General features: G+C 36.8%; 3 protein-coding genes and 2 non-coding genes across 6 annotated transcripts; 3 read left to right on the plus strand and 2 right to left on the minus strand.

Annotated features, from left to right (window-relative positions):
• Positions 1–1568: 1568 nt before the first annotated feature.
• Positions 1569–7336, minus strand: LOC147530870 (DEAD-box ATP-dependent RNA helicase 18-like). Of its 2 annotated transcripts, none has more exons than XM_086646832.1 (11): positions 6886–7336; positions 5830–6066; positions 5006–5266; positions 4372–4451; positions 4180–4285; positions 3984–4097; positions 3466–3564; positions 3256–3345; positions 2835–2941; positions 2695–2764; positions 1569–2271 (listed from the first exon to the last, which is right to left on the minus strand). In XM_086646832.1, exons 1-11 carry the CDS (start codon positions 7153–7155, stop codon positions 2266–2268), a joined length of 1440 nt encoding a protein of 479 aa, XP_086502958.1. In that variant the 5' UTR covers positions 7156–7336; the 3' UTR covers positions 1569–2265. The 2 variants fall into 2 exon arrangements, with proteins under 2 accessions (XP_086502958.1, XP_086502957.1); XM_086646831.1 differs by having other exon boundaries at positions 2621–2764.
• Positions 7337–11406: 4070 nt separating this feature from the next.
• TRNAG-GCC (transfer RNA glycine (anticodon GCC)) lies at positions 11407–11477 on the plus strand. Its single transcript has one exon. It is a non-coding gene; the product is annotated as a tRNA-Gly (tRNA).
• A 4617-nt stretch (positions 11478–16094) lies between these two features.
• LOC147530872 (B3 domain-containing protein Os01g0234100-like) lies at positions 16095–17214 on the minus strand. Its single transcript, XM_086649684.1, has 3 exons — positions 17131–17214; positions 16953–16992; positions 16095–16860 (listed from the first exon to the last, which is right to left on the minus strand). The coding sequence occupies exons 1-3, from the start codon at positions 17212–17214 to the stop codon at positions 16133–16135; spliced, it is 852 nt and encodes a 283-aa protein (XP_086505810.1). The 3' UTR covers positions 16095–16132.
• Positions 17215–18189: 975 nt separating this feature from the next.
• On the plus strand, positions 18190–18260 carry TRNAG-GCC (transfer RNA glycine (anticodon GCC)). Its single transcript has one exon. It is a non-coding gene; the product is annotated as a tRNA-Gly (tRNA).
• A 182-nt stretch (positions 18261–18442) lies between these two features.
• On the plus strand, positions 18443–19306 carry LOC147530874 (uncharacterized). The gene is made up of 2 exons (XM_086649685.1): positions 18443–18529; positions 18881–19306. Exons 1-2 carry the CDS (start codon positions 18443–18445, stop codon positions 19304–19306), a joined length of 513 nt encoding a protein of 170 aa, XP_086505811.1.
• Positions 19307–19583: the final 277 nt, after the last annotated feature.

Below are 19583 nucleotides of genomic sequence, written 5' to 3' on the forward strand. Positions count from 1 at the left end.
GACCATTTCCCTTAATGTTTCGCGTGTTTCAAGACGGATATCAAGGAATAACTTCCCACCCCTAACGACCGCCTCCTCTGGCCACCACCGATCTCTCTCTCTCTTTCTCTCTCTTCTTTGAGGAAACATTTTTCGTCTATAGTTTGGAGTGAGAGCCTTACTTAAAACTTCCTTAAGGGAACCCTCAAACAGGGAAATTCGTGGGACACCACTACACTTTTCTTGCCGCCCACAAACTTCTTTGGTTGAAGGTTCTAAAATCGTATATGATAGGTCTTCTCTTTTGTCTAAAAAGGGGGAACACACGTTCTTCGCCAGGGCAGTAAGAGGAGAGGGTGAAAGGGAGGACGTAGAGGAGCACGAAGAGAACGAAAAGGGCAGAGATAGATGCGGTAAAGGTGGTAGTGAAGATGAAGCTTAGGAGGTAAAATATAAACATCTTAATTTTTAAGGTTAAATGGTGGGTGATTTGAGAAAATAAGAAAAACATCCAGGGTCAAAGTCTTTCTCAAAAATTGGTCAACTTTAGTTGACCCCCGACCGGATTCGATAAGAAAATCACCCTATCTTAATGGTGAACCCCAAACCATAACTGGCTCTATCGACTTTCCAGCAGGATCCGCCCCCTTGCCGGATTCAATAGAGAGAAAGAGGAAAAGGAGGAATAAAGAAAGAAACGGATAGGGAAGAGCAGAGAGAGAAATGGAGAGGGAAGAACAGAGAGAAGAAAGATAAATGGTTAGTTTTAATGGAAGGGGAGAAGATGAAGAAGAAAAGGAAAAAAATGATGGTTGTCGGAGTTAGAGGTGGTGAACGGAGTTGGTAATAAAAGACGAGGAAGAAGAAGATGATTTGTGTCCCTTTAAAATCTTGCGTCCCAGAAATTTTCTTCAAAATTCACGTCTTCCCTTTAAAATTTTCTACCCTGAATAATTTTCTTATTTCCCGAATCACCCACCTTAAAAAGTTTGTCTCTAAGCTAATTGGATCAAACTAGATTGATCAAAGTCTTTATGCCCTCAACATTTTGTGTATTCTTACCCCATCTATCTGAATGATCCTCTCAATTCGGCCAGAACACAAGTCTATAGAAAGAAGCTGTCAAGCTGTAAATGGTCTCATATGCTTGGCCTACCTGCATATTGATTACTTGGTATGGTTGGTACTGCAATCCATACCTGAAACACATTAAAAATCTTGGAGTTTCTCCGTCCAACAATATCTAATTTTGTCAACATGTGTTTCTGTATTTAAATCAATAGTCAGGACAAATTCATTGAAGGAATCAATTTTACCAATTATTTAAATAAACATTCTATCATCAATTGAGTAAAACTTTGAGTCAACCGTCGCGTGATTGTAAGACTCCTCTAAAAGTTAAAATTAATGTACTGTGAAATAAAACTAGAAACAGCAAACGTTTTAAGTCGTAGTCCCCCAAAAAGAAACCGTATAATAAAATGACCTATTGTCAAAGAATAGATTCAGATAAATCCAGGCCCAGGCGCCCCATAGTTTAGAAAAAATTCAGTGTTTAATGTTCACCTGGAACTCAGACACTAACTGTATCCAAGAGAGTTTTATTACTGCAAAAGAAAAACAAGCTATATACATATATATTCTGTAAGCAACTTAGATTTCTAACAATCCACTACCAAAAAATTGTTATAGGTTCAGTCTATCAAAACTTAATATAAATTATGATACTCATCGAGATACAGCTTTTAACGACGAAACCTACAAAACCTTGGTTGTGATAACTTATAAGGCCCAAAGTCATTTTTCTCGGCAACACTGATTGACCCTCCATTTTGTTAATCTTGGTTTCCAAGAACTCACCATACTAGATACTTTAATTGTCTCCTCCACTTCCCTTGGAACTCTTTTTTGCATCCATGAAGTAGCAGTCTTTTATTAGTTGAGAACCTCACTTCATGCCGCTTAGAATGACCAAGATTTGTATCATCGAGTTTGCTACGTCACAATTAAAGTAATGGTGTTCAAAGTAAATCTTCTGTTCCTGTCAGCTTCGCAAATGCACTTTCATCAATAGACCCCTTTTTCAGTTTCTTTAATGCTCGGTAATCTCTGTCCAACTCATCTGCATCTTCCACTGTTTGAGCAGATCTCCGCTGCTTCGCAGTTTTCTTCCTCGTTGCTGTTGCTGCAGCTTTCTGATTCAGCTTGCGCTTGAGGGCTTTTGGATTTTTCTCCTCTTCTGCTTTCTTTGCTTTCAGGTTCCTCTGCCTTTGTTTCTCACGAGATTTATCTCTGAGAACAATTTAAATGATAATCCGTTAAAAGATTCCCATAAGATCAGACATAAATAAAAAGTACTAGCCATAAGACCTTCACTTTTAGTTATGGTAATGAACATGGTGGTGGCAGTGGTTGTGGCTAGACGCCTGTGACGGGTCAGCCACAGGTGGGTCCGTGCATCAGCTGTGGTGGTTCACAGCCCGTGGCAGCCGGTCACACGGCACCAATGTGCCGGTATGACGACAGACTGGCGTGGCTAGCCCCTGCCCATGCAATGCTAACGGATTACATGAGAGCCATCTCTTTTTTGGGCAGACCCAGCCAGTTGCGGACCTCTAAATAAACTGATAACTTTTCTTACTTGTACTTGATCCTTGTAACATCAACACCTTCAACCAGAACAAAACCATTGCTAGAAACCGAATTATTCTTCACCTCAGACATTGAAGGAAGCTGCAATAGGCCGAATCCCATGGCCAGCTTCCCCATCTCCAGTTCCTTCCACCTGAAGAACATCCAGACTTAGAACATAGAAAGATTTGCAGAATTGGAAAATAGGGATTTGCAAATAAAACCTGAAAATGTAAGAGCAGTGATGCTCCTTGTATGCACGAAGGAATGAGACGAATGCCTTAAGTCCCTTCTCCATGACATCTCGATCCCTCTTTGCAGCAGTTCGGATCTGAAATAATCAGCTATAACCAGATCAGAGATGATGTTAAATACTTCGAAACCGACAAACTTTATGCTAGGTAAACAATACCATTAAAAAGGCTTTAAAAAATTTATGAAAATCTGAAGTTCAAAAGTCACAATCGATCAATTTCTACAGAGCAAGATTTTAGATCCCTGTCACAAGTAGAATTATTTTTACAAAATCTTTCAGACTGTATATCAATCATTTACTTTGGTCAAATCTTTTATTTCACCCAAGAATTTTTCATTTATCGACATGGTAATGTCAACAAGAAAATTTTGGATGTTATTTTAACTTGCCTGAGGAACAATATCTGGAATATCATCAGAACAGTTTCTTTTTTCAACCGGTATATTTCTTATTCGCAGGAACTCTACATACGCTTCTTCCTGTAAGCAAGAAGACGATAAGCTTTTCAAGTAACTGAACTATAATATAAGTATCAGTTAGTTGCAAACGATGTCATAAAAAAGAAGTAAACAGGCAGAGATTACATGACAGAAGCAAACCTTTGGTAAGAGATAAACAATGGCCCGACCTAGTCTTCCAAAACGCCCAGTTCGACCAGCTCTGTGTACAAACACATTTGGATCTTGAGGGGGATCATACTGCATTAGTACAAAAGAACTTATCGAGTCAAAAATCTCTTCATCTTTGATTTTTATTACAAGGTGAAATGTAGGGAAGCAGAATTTAGTAGATACTTCATATATCATATTCCCCCTCCCTCATTTACTACACATTTATGATCTTCAAATCATGTATATCTACTTTTGCTACGATAAATAAAAACCAAAGCTTTCTCATCCACTCATCTGTGACTTCTAAGACAATACTTCTTACATATTTCCACACAAGATGCTCGAAAAAGTTATTTGATAAACGACACTTGTAGCATGAATGAGTTCAGAGTGAGGAACATACATATATACATATATATATATATATATATATATATATATATAATATGGATCCACACTTTCATCAAAACAAAAACTGCACGCTAACTAGGAGGAACCAATCATACCTGCACAACCCAATCAACGCCTGGAATGTCAAGTCCTCGTGCTGCAACATCAGTGCATAGAAGAATACCACTTGAAAGTGCCGTAAAAGATGCCAATGCTTTTTCTCTTGCAGTCTATAAGAGGAATAAAGTATTCATAACAGCATATGTACAATAAGTCATTTTTCCAATGCTTAATGATGATATTAAGATTTACCTGCTTCATTTTTCCATGAAGGGGAATAATGGAGAAACCTTTGAGAGCAGCAAGCTGTGGAAGAACAACTCCCCAATAATCAACGCATGCACATGTCATGAAATAACTGCATTAATGAATATATTAGACAGGTGAATCGTCTAACTAAATTTATATACCTAGATTTTAGATGAAGTAATAGTAGTAACCTACATGATCATTTTTGCATTCTTATTCTTTGTTATAAAATCAACAAGCTGAGAAGACTTCTTCTCCGCTTCACATTCCATGTACTGCAAGATAGTAGATGCACCAAGAAGTGCTTGAAAGTTGAAACAGAATGCAAGACCAAGAAAGACAAGATGACAGAGGAAAAACAATTCATAGAACTAGGAAGAGAAAGTAACCAATAAACTCCTATAATGCCAAAAGTTAAGAACCGAAAGAGGTTAACATACAAATTATCTACAAATGTTACAATGAAACAACCATGTAAAAATGTCATAAGTAGAAGCATATTGTTATATCTTCAATTCCTTGTACGCTTGCTTACCGTTGGTATTTGCTAGTTCATTATCTTTGCAAACATCAAATAGCAAGCCCAGAGTCCATAAAATGCTACACTGGTTCCATTAAAAAATCATGCAAAACTAATACCATTTACTTTATGTAGTTCTCATAAAACTTGCTTAGCCAAATACCATAATTAACTGTGATAGTTTATCGCCAAATTCTCCACAATCTGTTACCTTGTTGCAAGAATATACCTCTAGGCATTTGATAAGTAAGAGAACTTCTAAAAGAGAAAGAGAGTAGAGACAATTATCCTGCACAAATTCATATATACCTCAATATGAAGTTTCGGTGGCGTCTCGTAATGTGGTGGGTGATTTGGGGTTGGTAAGTCAGGTTTTGGTCCTGTCCAACTCCGAACTGCAACCCTCATAGGATTTCTAAGTCCTGCTTTGGCTAGCTCTTCAACTGCCTCAGTTTGAGTGGCTGAGAAAAGCCCAGTTCTACGGAGTTTTGGCAAGCGAGGAATAATTGAATTTATCTGCTTTTGAAATCCCAAATCCAAGAGCCGGTCAGCCTCATCTAGGATCAGAATCTGCCCCAGTCAGAAATAGGACATAAGATATTTTATAATTGGTACCAAAAGCATATGCCCTAATCTAATGATCAACACAAAAGTCAAAAGAAAATTCTGTGTATTCAAGATGCATTCTCTGTTGAAAGCCCCCAATGTCATTCTATTCATGTTTCAATTATCGGGCAGTTCCAATGAATGATTTAAACACCCCAGCAAGATAGGAAAATAAGAAAACAACTTATACTTGAGGAAAAATCTGTAAGTTAATCCCAATGTATCAATTACTTTTCTCAATCAAATACATGACATCTTTCTTTATATAAAAATATGTAAGGGAGATTTTATAGGGCCCCCTCATTTTTGTTAAAAGGCCCCCCTCAATGATAATTTACCAAGTAAAATGGTTCATGGGGAGGCCTTTTAACAAAATTGGGGAGGCCTTATAAAACTTCCCAATATGTAAATGTGTTATTATACTATTATAGTCATGTTTACTAATAAATCGTGAACACGAAATCCAAGAACCCTCTGTTGTTAAGTGGTTTGGGGTAGAAAACCAAAGCTTGAGTATTGATTAATACCTCAAAGTTCCGGAAATCTAAGATATCCATGCGGTCCATTATGTCATAAACCCTCCCAGGTGTGCCAATTAGTATGTTTACTCCTTCCTCCTCTATTTTCTTCATGTCAGCTTTTACACCCACACCACCGACAAGAAGCATAGCTTTTACATTAGATACTGTTGAAATGAAAGTTTGCGCAACACGATATATCTGTGATGCTAACTCTCTTGTTGGAGAGAGAATTATTCCCACAACCTGCAGGCATTGCAACACAATTGCTTATGGAGATTAACAGACCAAAACAAATGTTTCTCAATAGAATGTTAAATTAAATTATTCAACTCAAGTTACTCAAAAACAATTGTAAAACAAGGTTTCTACAAATAAAACATTGAATGAATCTAGAACTGTATGTTTAAGAATACCCCATTACAGTTACAAGAAGCTACTTTTGAGCAATAACGAGTGTCAAGCACTAGCATCTTCGAATTGAAAGATGACCATTGACAGAAAAAAAAAAAGTCCATAGCATCGAAATCAGCCTCATGATATACATCGAGAAAATGAGAAACTTATACGGTAGGCGTAATGGTCACAGTGTGTAATGTGTATACCCCTTCCTACGTATCAATAGTTTCGTTTAGGTTACCCAAACCCGAAGAAACAATTGGCATAAGTGATGGCACACGATTCAAATAGAGACTAGACAAGAAATCACAAAATTTTCACTTGAAAAGAAAATGAAGTGATTATAACAATTAATATAAGCTATACGGTAATATTACAACTTCAGATTGCATCCAAAATCCTAACTTGAGCGTTGAGGAACTTTCTTCCCTATTTTCTTAACCATCACTAAGTTTACTTTCAGTTAACGCAAACTTTAGATATCCAACAACCCATCACTAAAAATTGATTATGTGAAGAACCCCAAATCCCAAAAATGCTAAAATATTCATAGGAATATCAAGAATTACCAATCAGATTCCTCCAAAAACTACTGATTATCCCAACCCCAACTTTTAACTCCTCTGGTAAGTTCAATCAAAACAAAAACAAACTCAGTAGTATTACCTGGTGAGGTTTAGGTGATTCGGAAGAACGTCGAAGAATCTCAACGAGTGGGACAACAAAAGCTAGGGTTTTTCCGGAACCAGTAGCAGCATCAACGGAAACATCTTTGAAGCTGCAAAGAAGAGGTATTGTGGTTTTTTGAACTGGTGTGCAGAAATCGAAACCAGCTGCAGTTAGGGCATCTAGAATCTGTGGAGATAGAGCAGGTTTGAGATCAGAGAATCGAGTCTTCGTCAAAGCATCGTTATCAGTTTCTTCCTCCATCGTCATTATCTCATTATTCTCGTCTAGGGGTTTCTGTTTTCAGGGTTTTTATCAGTTAAACCCTACCCAGGCAAGAAATTATAGGGCAACTCATAAGTACTTTGACATGGCGGTTGCTACCGTCCCGAAAAGTTCGTTGGGAAAATTATTGGGTTAATTCCATTTTGGCCCCCTAAAGATGACCAACTCACCAAAATGACCCCCTAAAGATGACCAACTCACCAAAATGACCCCTAAAGATGACCAGCTTCCAAAATAGCCCCCTAAATCATTTTTCCGTCCATTTAACCGTCAATTATTAATTTGTCTATTTTCCGTTACCAATTCAACCCTTCTGACATTACTTGTCCTACATTTATTATCCCAAAAACAACAATTATAAATCTTATCAATTCATTACCAACTTTTTTGTTTCTCTTCACAATTAATATTCTTTATTTTCTAATTAGTTGTCTCCAAATCTTCAATTATTAAGTCTGTATTTCTTGTTTCTCCACATCTTCAATTATCAAGTCTTCAATATCTTCTACTACATCTTCAATATTTACCTCATCTTTATCATCAAAATATTCAACATTTTCTTTTAAGTTCTCATAAATCACCACTACTTGAAGATGGATCAGATTTGAGTGAAGAAAAAAGATAAAGATTTGTTGCTTCAAAACTCTAATCTAAAGAGAGAAAGTATAAATAAGCAAAAAAAACTAATGTAGAGGGAAAGTACAGAGAAGCAAAAAAACTAATCTAGAGAGAAAAAGTACAGAGAAGCAAATGCAATCATCTTTAAAAATGATTTTGATGAAGATAAAAATAAATGTTGAAGATGATGATAGTGATGATGGTGATGAAGCTGTAGAGAGAGAATACAAAGAAGCAAAATAACAACAACTAATCTAGAGAGTATAAAGAAGCAAATGGGTTCATCTCTAGATATGATAATGATGAAGATAAAAGTAAATGTTGAAGATGATGATGGTGATGAAGGTATAGAGAGAGAATACAAAGAAGCAAAATAACAACAACTAATCTAGAGAGTATAGAAAGCAAATGGGTTCATCTCTAGATATGATGATGATGAAGATAAAAGTAAATGTTGAAGATGATGATGGTGATGAAGGTAGAGAAAGAAATTACAAAGAAGAAAAACAACAACTAATCTATAGAGAAATTACAGAGAAAAAAATGGTTTTATCTTTAGAGATGATGATGAAGATAAAAATAAATGTTGAAGATGATGATGGTGATGAAGGTAGAGAGAGAAATTCAGAGAAGCAAAAAACCCCAACTAATTTAAAGAAAGTATAGAGAAGCAAGTGAGTTCATCTCTAGAGATAATGATGATGATGATGATGATGATGATGATGATGATGATAAAAATAAACGTCGAAGATGATGATGGTGATGAAGGTGATGAGAAGATAATGGAGGAGATGAAATTAATTAGAGAAAAAAAAATGTTGAACGTAAATAAGAATTTAATAATGAATGACATGATTTATGTTTAATGATCTTGAAAACCATAAATATTGGAAGTAAGGGTAAAAGTGGTAATGAAAAGGAAAGAAATTTAATTTCTGACAGAAAATAGACGGAAAAGTGATTTAGGAGGTTATTTTGGAAGCTGGTCATCTTTAGGGAGTCATTTTGGTGAGTTGGTCATCTTTAGGGGGCCAAAATGGAATTAACCCAAAATTATTTGAGACTCATTGAAATATTTTGGTTATTCGCATTTGGAAATGGATTTGTATTTTCATTTTGTTTTCGACTTTGAGACTGTAAAGAGTGATTTCATTATATCACATGCTTTTCTAATTTGAGAATCTTTGTTGTTCCTTTTTCGCAGATTTCAGAAGATATAAGAAGAAAATAAGACTTTACTTTGGTTTCAGGTTAGCTCTACGGCAGGTTACCCTTGTCTTTGCTTTCCGAATTGCTTATGTGGGATGTTACATAATTATGCACCTGTAGTCATGAGTATGAATTACTTCGAATTGGGTTGACCGACCCTAAGTTGTAACCTCATAGTAGATATCAAATAATTTGCAAGCTACCTTGGTTAGTTAACCTCATGGGTTCACCATCTATCCGGCATACATAATGCTGGAACTAGGGGATAACCCGAGTTTTCGATTAGTTTTTTATAATCTTGGTTCAGCAATTATGTTCATCGCTTCGTGCATGGAATCTCGACTCTCAAATTAACTTATCTTTTCTTCTCTTTGTATGTTTTTATACTATGCTTGTATGCTTGAACCATTTTTTGCTTTCATTATGTATATCTTACTGACAAGCTATTCTTGGGTTATGTGAAACAGCTTTGTACTGAAATGCTATTTAACCACAACCCACCTAGATGTCTTGACTGCACGGTAAAGGATTTGATTCAATGCTCCCTGGTCTTGAACAAAGGGGCATTGTCACTCCCACCTTCTTAGGTTATCCTTTGTTTGTGGGAAGATAGAAAACTTACCATATAATGCAATTACCCACTGTCACTTTTAAGAAGATTATTGTCTAGATTCTTTTGTATTGGCTCCTTTGACTTAAAGATTCTACTTGGAGCCATGGAGTTATTTTTAGCCATGCCATCAGTCGTTATTCATAGTTTAGCAAAATCGTAGTTTTATAGAAGAATTACTAGTTCTTAAATTGTTGTGGAATCCTTATCAGCTGTTGTGAGTGATGGACTTTTTCATTTTTCTAAATCTTAATTTGTTTGATAGAAGCAAGTCTGAAAAATCGAGCAATAGAACTATTTGATGGATTTTACGTTTGCTTTTGGATAAAACCCAGTTTACTTATCCATAAATTGGTTTTAGTTTCTAGTTTACTCTATTCTCTTTTATTTTAACAAATTTTCAGTATTTTATTTGTCCACGTTAGTAAATATTAACTTTTTTTTTTGTTTGTTGTTGAAAAGACTAAAAAACACACTATGGAAAAGAGGCTAAAGAGAGGTCTTGCATCGAGTGCCAAGTACGTCTACAACGGTTTTTCCTTCTCCATTTCGCCAATTATCTGCTTCCTTGTTGACTAGTCTCGGAACATAAGAGAAGATGAGACCCTCGAACTCGTTCCTGAGCCTAGAGATGTTGTCTGAGTGTTTCCCTGTTTGCCATTGAATAAGTATATGAGTATAAATGTATAATATGTTCATGTATGACAAGAGTAAGACATAGTTCTTTTTTAATTATTAGTGAGCCAAACTTGTCTTCACATGGAAAATAAGTATGCGTGTATAAATGTATAATATATTCATGTATGACAAGAGTAAGACATAGTTCTTTTTTAAATTAAGAGGAGACACTTAAGTAAGGAACTCTTACAATATGTTTATTTTATTTTTAAACAAACGTACTTTTAGAGTAGAATGAGTTGTAGTTAAAGTTCAGATGATAAGCCATTACGCATGGAATTCCTAGAAAAAACTTGATTTCACAATCCCTCCTTTCTTTGTATGCCAAAACTTTTCTTCCTTAATTGCAGTTGACATATTCCCTACAGTCACCAACTTCGCAGAATTAGTCTTTCCAAACTATGTCGTTAACTTATATTCCTTATGTGTTTCTTCACTACTTAATATTTGACCTAATAAATGAAGTCGGTTTCACTTTCGAATTATAATTAATTTTCTTGATTGCATGCTAATAAATCATTCCATGTTATAGATATCTAGACTAATATTTAATATCTTCAGGGTGCATCGTTTCGGTCAACTATAACCATTATCTGGTCCAAAAATCTAAATAATTTGGTGGGATGCAGGGTATTATGCTTTCACGAATGTTGGACGCGCCTCAAGCACTCAACTCGGTCTAATTGGTGAAGTTTTCTTTTCCTTCAAAGTTTTTTTTTTTGTTGAAAGTTCCTTCCAAGTTGCATTAATTTTTTGTTACTTTTATACCTTAAAGAGAAGAGAGAGGATTTTTTTTTTATGTTTGAAGGTTGGCGACCGGAATATTGGTCGGTCGACGACCTTCCCCGGTGAAGATGATGAGGTGGCAGAGAGAGGTGATGGTTAGTTAACGAAATTATAACGGTAATTGAAAAATGGGGTCATCTGAGCATTTTTTATAAAGTAAGGGGCTAGGCAGGAAGCTGGTCACAAAGTTGGGGGCTATTTGAGAAATAACCCTTTTTCTAATTAGGTTGGGCCCTTACTCTGCGTGTCTTATTAAAATAAAATCAACAAAAAAAACCATTAATATAACATAAACTATTAATATATGTAGCAGCATCACCTGAGGTACCATAACAGCACCAGTGGTCTAGTGGTAGAATAGTACCCTGCCACGGTACAGACCCGGGTTCGATTCCCGGCTGGTGCATTATTTTCCTTCTTTTTTTGTTGTTTATGATTTCATCTCTCAGCTGGCTGATACTGCGATATTTCATGAAGCGTCAACTTTTCTTTGATATGCATTTATAAGAGAAAACTGAGAGTGTGTTTGTCGACTTTTTTTAGCAGCTATACTGATGAGAAGTTGTTTATTTTTCTGTTTAATAACAACCCTATTGTGTAGGGCAGTGTAGTTAGTGTTTTGACTATTTTTTTTTATTACCACGTACTAAGCCACAATAGTAGGCAGTTATTTCGATTCTACTTAGTTTGTGTAAAGCTATATATATAGCTGAAGTTGTTATTCAATAAAGTACGTCATTCTTCCCGAATTGTTTGTGTTTTTGATCCTCTAGTTCCTAACAATCTGGTATCCGAGCCAGGGGATTCAGAAGCAAAAAAAGGCTGCAGACTTTGAGTGCCTTGCAAAGAGAGAGAAGCATGACGAGAGAAGGGAATTTTGTGCAACCTGCAATTCCCCGTTTTGATGGTCATTATGACCATTGGAAAATGTTAATGGAAAATTTTCTGAGGTCAAAAGAATATTGGAATATGGTGGAAACTGGCTATGTAGAGCCAGAGGTTGGAGTAGTTTTGTCTGAGGCGCAACAAAAAAGACTCGATGAGTTAAAGTTGAAGGATCTCAAAGTGAAGAACTACTTGTTTCAGGCGATTGATAGAACAATTCTGGAGACTATTTTGGAGAAGGATACTTCAACGCAAATTTGGGATTCCATGAAGAAAAAATATGAAGGAAACGCAAGGGTGAAGCGTTCAATACTTCAAGCTCTGCGCAAAGAGTTTGAAATTCTTGAAATGAAGTCAGGAGAAAGTGTCTTAGATTATTGTTCTAGAGTTATGTCTGCAGAGTTCGTTGATTGTCCATAAGACATTAAGAATATAGATGAGTTATCAATCGATGAACTGCAGAGTTCGTTGATTGTCCATGAACAAAAGTTTTACAAGCAAAGTGGTGAAGAACAAGTCTTGAAGGTGAGTTACGATGACAAGTCTGGTGGAAGAGGTCGTGGCAGAACTACATATAGGGGAAGAGGCAGAGGCCGAGGCCGAGGGGGCCACCCTTTCAATAAAGCCATCATTGAATGCTACAAATGCCACAAGCTTGGCCACTTTCAAAGTGAGTGTCCAACTTGGGACAAAGAAGCAAACTATGTAGAGCTTGAAGAAGAGGATATGCTCTTAATGTCTTATGTAGAGATTGATGAAACCCACAGAGAAGATGCATGGTTTTTGGATTCGGGATGTAGTAACCACATGTGTGGGGACAAAAATCTGTTTTGTGAGCTTGATGAAGGTTTTCGACACATGGTGAAACTGGGAAATAACACAAAGATGAGTGTAGTTGGGAAGGGAAGCGTAAGGTTGCAGATGAATGGCCTTAACCATGTTGTTACAGAAGTCTTTTATGTACCAGATCTGAAAAACAACTTGTTGAGCATAGGGCAACTTCAAGAAAGGGGGCTTGCTATCCTAATCCAATCAGGAGAGTGCAAGATCTACCATCCAGAAAGAGGTTTGATTATTCAAACAAAGATGACATCTAATAGAATGTTTGTCTTGATGGCCAAGTCCCAACCGACGAAGGAGGCATGTTTTCAGACTACATCACCAGATCTTTCACACCTTTGGCATTGCAGATATGGTCATCTGAGTCATAAGGGTTTGAAGAGCTTACAGGTCAAGGAAATGGTGCGTGGCTTACCTCAACTTCCTGCCCCAAATGTTGTATGCACACATTGTATGATAGGAAAGCAGCACAGAGATCCTATTCCGAATATGAGTACATGGAGAGCATCACAAAAATTGGAGCTCATTCATGCAGACATTTGTGGTCCAATTACTCCCATTTCCAACAGTAAAAAGAGGTACGTATTATGCTTTATTGATGACTTTAGTAGGAAAGCTTGGGTGTATTTTCTAAATGAAAAATCAGAAGCATTTACATCATTCAAGTACTTCAAAAAGTTTGTGGAGAAGGAGACAAGTTCATCCATTAAATGCTTACGCACTGATCGTGGAAGTGAATTTACATCGGAGGAGTTTAATGATTTTTGTAAAAGAAACGGGATAAAGAGACAATTGACTGTTGCCTATACTCCTCAACAAAATGGGGTTGCAGAGAGGAAAAACAGGACAGTCATGAATATGGTGAGGAGTATGCTTTCTGAGAAGAAAATGCCCAAAACATTTTGGCCTGAAGCTGTTAAATGGACAATATATGTGTTAAATCGGTCCCCGACTAAACTTGTGAAGGATATAACCCCGGAAGAAGCATGGAGCGGAGTGAAACCATCCGTGGAACACTTTAGAGTTTTTGGATGTGTATCCCATGTTCATGTACCCGATAATAAAAGAACGAAATTGGAGAACAAAAGCTTTAGTTGTGTTCTTTTGGGGGTAAGTGACGAGTCCAAGGCGTATAGACTTTATGATCCGGTTTCAAAAAGGGTAGTAATCAGCAGAGATGTCATTTTTGAGGAGGAAAAGCAATGGGATTGGGACAAGAGCTATGAAACAGAACTATTGGTTGACTTGGAGTGTAATGGTGAAGCTGAAAATGTGCATACTGCAAATGAATCAGAAAGCGAAAGTGATGATAGTGCTGTAGAAGGTGAAAATACCTCATCGAATACTGTAAATGCAGAAAGATCGTCAAATACAACAGATGAAAGAAATAGAAGGGCTCCGGTGTGGATGAGGGATTATGTGAGTGGTGAAGCAGTTTCCGATGAAGATGGTGATGTCAATCTAGCTTTGTTTGCAAGTGATGATCCAATGTATTTTGAAGAAGCTGTTAAAAGTAACAAGTGGAGACAAGCTATGGATGCAGAGATAAGGTCTATTGAGAAGAATGGAACATGGATTCTTACCGACCTACCGGCAGGAGCTAAGAAGATTGGGGTTAAGTGGGTTTATAAAAAGAAACTCAATGAGAATAGAGAGATCGATAAATATAAAGCACGTTTGGTGGTAAAGGGATATGCACAAGAGTATGGGATTGATTACTCAGAGGTGTTTGCTCCAGTAGCTAGAATGGATACAGTCAGAATGATCATCGCTATTGCAGCTCAAAGAGGATGGAGCATTTTTCAGCTTGATGTGAAATCGGCCTTCCTTCATGGAGAATTAAGTGAGGATGTATATGTGGAGCAACCTATAGGGTATGTGCAGAAAGATGACCCTCATAAAGTATATAAGTTAAAGAAAGCGTTGTATGGACTAAAACAAGCTCCTCGAGCCTGGTTCAGCAAAATTGAAGCACATTTTCTACAGGAAGGATTTGAAAGGTGCCATAGTGAGCAAACACTCTTCATCAAGACAGAAAAAGAAGGTAAGATTCTTATTGTTAGTTTATATGTAGATGATCTGATTTTTACTGGTAATGATGAAGGAATGTTTAAAGAATTTAAGGATTCAATGATGAGTGAATTTGATATGACTGATTTGGGAAAGATGAGGTACTTTCTTGGAATCGAAGGGTTACAGCGAAGTGATGGTATCTTTATCAGTCAAAAGAAATATGCAATGGATGTGTTAAGGAGGTTTGGGATGGAAGAGAACAATGCAGTTCAAAATCCAATTGTTCCTGGATTTAAGATGACTAAGTATGAAAATGGAAAAGAAGTGGATGCAACATTTTACAAACAAATTGTGGGAACCTTAATGTACCTAACTGTCACTAGGCCGGATATGATGTTTGCAGTAAGCTTGATTAGCAGGTATATGTCACAACCTACTGAACTTCATCTCTTGGCAGCAAAGAGGGTATTGAGGTATTTGAGAGGGACTACAGGCTTTGGGATATTCTACCAGAAGGGAGGGAACAAGGAATTGGCTGCATACACTGACAGTGACTATGCAGGAGATTTGGAGGATAGGAAGAGCACGGCTGGTTATGTGTTTATACTAAGTTCGGGTGCAGTGTCCTGGTCTTCAAGAAAGCAACCAATTGTTACTCTTTCTACAACCGAAGCAGAGTTTGTAGCTGCAACAGCTTGTGCATGTCAGGCTGTTTGGATGAAAAGAATATTAAAAAAACTCAGCTATGATCAAGGTGATTGCATTACTGTTCTATGGGACAATAGCTCTACCATCAAGTTATCGAAGAACCCTGTGATGCATGGTCGTAGCAAGCACATTGATGTGCGTTTTCACTTTCTGCGTGATTTAACCAAAGAAGGAGCTGTGCAGCTGGTTCATTGTGGCACTCAAGATCAAGTTGCAGATATCATGACGAAGCCACTCAAGATTGACCTGTTTCAAAAGTTGCGTGGTATGCTGGGAGTTTGTGAAGTACCTTAAGTAAACTAATTGCCTATAGCATTTAGTTTAAGGGAGGGAATGATGAGAAGTTGTTTATTTTTCTGTTTAATAACAACCCTATTGTATAGGGCAGTGTAGTTAGTGTTTTGACTATTTCTTTTTGATTACCACGTACTAAGCCACAATAGTAGGCAGTTATTAGTTTGTGTAAAGCTATATATATAGCTGAAGTTGTTATTCAATAAAGTAAGTCATTCTTCCCGAATTGTTTGTATTTTTGATCCTCTAGTTCCTAACATATACAACAGAAAAGGGAAGCAGAGTCTTAGCCTCACCCTGGAATGTCTGAAAGTTGTTGTCCTATACTTTCACATTCACACGTTCGACCCTTTTGTCACAGTTTTTCGATTCATCTGTCCGTTCACAGAGTTCCGTTTCGAGAGTTTTTTCTGGTTGAGTTCTTCCCATCATATCTTCAGTTTTCTCCTTCAAATCAACTTTTTCATCTGATTTAGCATCTGAGTTCAGAAGATGTTCCAGCCGAGAAATCAAGAAATCAACATTCATACCTAGTTCCTTAAATGCTAACAAACTCTTCTTCCATATAGAGAACTCATTGTTCCTCGAGGGGTTGGGTTTGCTAGCTTTAATGGCATCAGCAATGTTTACAGTTTGAGATACAATTCCTGCTACTAACTTATAATTCAGACCTTTAAGAAGTTGTTCATAAAGAAAACCATTCTGACTGCAGCAAAGCTCATAGTATTTTCTCCGGACATATTCTGATATTTCAGAATCTATAACCAAATTGTTCGCTATCAAGTTGAAACTCTCCGCATTTTTGATGTCTTGAAACTCAACAATGGAGTCTGAAAGTCTTATACCATCTAAAACTTCAGAATCAACCGCTTCTTCAGATAATGGAGGACTAATATTTTGATCATCTCCTTCAAGAACGACCAGAGGAAGAAACTTTTGCCGTTTTTCTGCAGGTTCTAGTGTAGTAGTATTGCCTGCAATATCTGCTTCAACTAAACCATTCAGGGTAACACAATCAATGGTGAAGGCACTCAAAATAGTAATGAAGTCTACTCAAACAAGGTATTGAATGGTCAGGAATGGATTAGAATAATACCCAATTGTTTGCTTTTTGCAGAAGTATCCTATTTGGGAAGGACACCGTCAACTTTGGACGAATTGCACGACCTTACGATGTAAACCTATAAAACAGAGATGGGAAATTATCGACAAGATTCCATGCTGAATTGGCGAAGAGAAAATACGATGAATTAGCTGTAAAGATAAAAATATCAACCGTTACTAAAACTTCATTTCAACAGGACGGGCGAAAAAATCACCTGGAATTTGGTAGCATTGACTAACTGAAAAACCAATGCATCATTATATCGGCTAACTTGTGCGCAACAGAGAAACGTCTCCATCCACCACTCAGTCCCCACTTTCTAGGAAGATACTCAACTGTGGATTCTACGCCATCCTCATCCATCAAAGTCATTTTAACATCCTCGTTTGGTAGATACAAATCACAGAATGGTTTGGGAAGAGGCTGTTAAACAAACATATTGATATAAAATTCCACTAGGCAACATCATAATTTGTTCTAACTTCTAGATCCTAAATTCCATAGCAGATAGAAAGTGAACAACTACCTGTTCAAATAATCACGAAATCGGTACGAAGATCACCATGGAGAAAATGGAATAAATGCTACACATATTGCACACCAAAATTATGGCATTGATAACTTAAAGTGAATATCTTGTTTCCTAGGATTTCTATCTATCTTATTAACTCGGAAAGTACATTCCTATATAACTTCAATTACTAGAATAAACACAAGGAATCCTAATTATCTTCAATAACTCAAGTTTAATAATCTTTGGGACTTTGATAGTACTAAATTATTGGATCACTAACTTGTAATACCCAATGAAATTGGAATGAGGGATTTGTGAATTTCTCTAGGTTATACCAGAAAGATTTTCCCAGGTAAAGATAAAAGGAAGACAGATGGAGATGGTTGAATATATGAAGTAACTAAAGATTGGAAGAAAACCCATTGAAGAAAAAGTAGATAAAACAATTCCCCTTCTATAAGATGTCGAATCTTATGATACACTTCATAATGGGAATAAATAAACAAAACAAGAACAATATGTAGAAGAATAAAGTAGGGTTATTCAAAAAGAGGAGGAATTCTAGAGAGAGAGAGAGAGAGGAGAAGTAGAAACCATGGCGAGGGAGTCGGAGAAGAATTGCGTCGCCATAGTCGATGAAGGTACGTCGCTTTGTTCGACTCCGATTATTTCGAACTTCGACATCTCCTTTTATTGCCGCCAAATTTTCCATTTTTTAAACATGAAAATAACTTATGCCCTAATAGGGTTCATCAACAAGCACCAGTGGTCTAGTGGTAGAATAGTACCCTGCCACGGTACAGACCCGGGTTCGATTCCCGGCTGGTGCATCCAACCTTTTTATTTTTATTTTTTTATAATTGGAAGTTTGAGTTCTAATTGTAGTTATGAAAGACAATAAAAACATAAGTCATTTACAATAAAATCGTTTTACTCTATTATCAGAACCAGACCAATTCTTCCAACAGAACTTAGTGACTTTCCTTGGCAAAAGTTTTGGAAGAAGACGCACATGGATCCTAAAGTGCAAATATTTATTTGGAGATTAATTCATGATGGGATTGCGACTTTATCGAATATTGGTAACAGAATACAATCCGTGAGTTAAATATGCAAAATGTGTCCCATAGGAGATATCGAGACATCCAACCACTTATTCGGGACATGTACTTCTTTTCAATCTTTTCTTTCATCTGCACAAGATGAAAATATTTCAAATCTAACAGGAAATCACATTGAAAATCTGAAAACTATTCTTAATAAGGGATAAAGATCGAATGAACAGTGGTACACTTATACTTATCTGCTGTGGCATTGGTGGAAACATCGGAATGAAATCCATTTTCAGAACTCGGTCACTAATCTTGATCGGATCTGGAGAAATATTTACCTTGACCTTCGTCGTAATCCTTCACTTTCAGTTCTTCTCTCTATTTCTACTGTTTTGCAGGAGAAAGCATGGAACCCTCCGAGCTTAGGAAGGATTAAAATAAACGTGGATGGAGCTTACACACATAGTAAAGCATCAGCGGCGGCGATTGCGAGAAACTGGAGAGGGGAGGTGGTGGATTCATTGGCAAAGACTTTCTCACCGATTTCATCTCTTCACAGTGAATTAATAGCTTTTGAGCTAGGGTTACTTTTAGCAGACAAATTGGGGATAAATTCCTTCGACTTGGAAGGAGACTCTCTTGTTATGGTTAACCTTATAACCGACGGTCAAGATTCATGCCCTTGGCGTCTTGTCCATGATCTAACCAGCCTACGTGGCGAAGTAAATCAAAGAGATGTGTCGATTTCGCACTGTTATAGAGAAGTGAATTATGCTCCTCGTGATTTGGCTAAATTAGCTTTAAATACCGATATGTTGAATTAGTGACTTTTTAGTCTTTTTATTGTGCACATGTAAAACTCTCATCTTCTTGATGGTTATTAATGCTATTAGGCTTTTTTCTAAAAAAAAAAAAAAAGATTTAGTTTCACTGATTAGATGACATAGATCGCATGAAGTTTGAGTCATTAGAGTCACCCACTTGACTAATTTTTTTTTTTTAATAATCAAGAGATAACATCAATACCGTTACATTTTTTGATGTAAATTTTGATCTTTATTTATTAACCGGAAGTTTGGGTGAAGAAATAGAGGTTAAATA

Source organism: Eschscholzia californica, unplaced genomic scaffold (assembly GCF_041429995.1).
Source record: "Eschscholzia californica isolate CP2 unplaced genomic scaffold, dmEscCali1.0.p SCAF_6, whole genome shotgun sequence".
NCBI classification, from domain to species: Eukaryota; Viridiplantae; Streptophyta; class Magnoliopsida; order Ranunculales; family Papaveraceae; genus Eschscholzia; species Eschscholzia californica.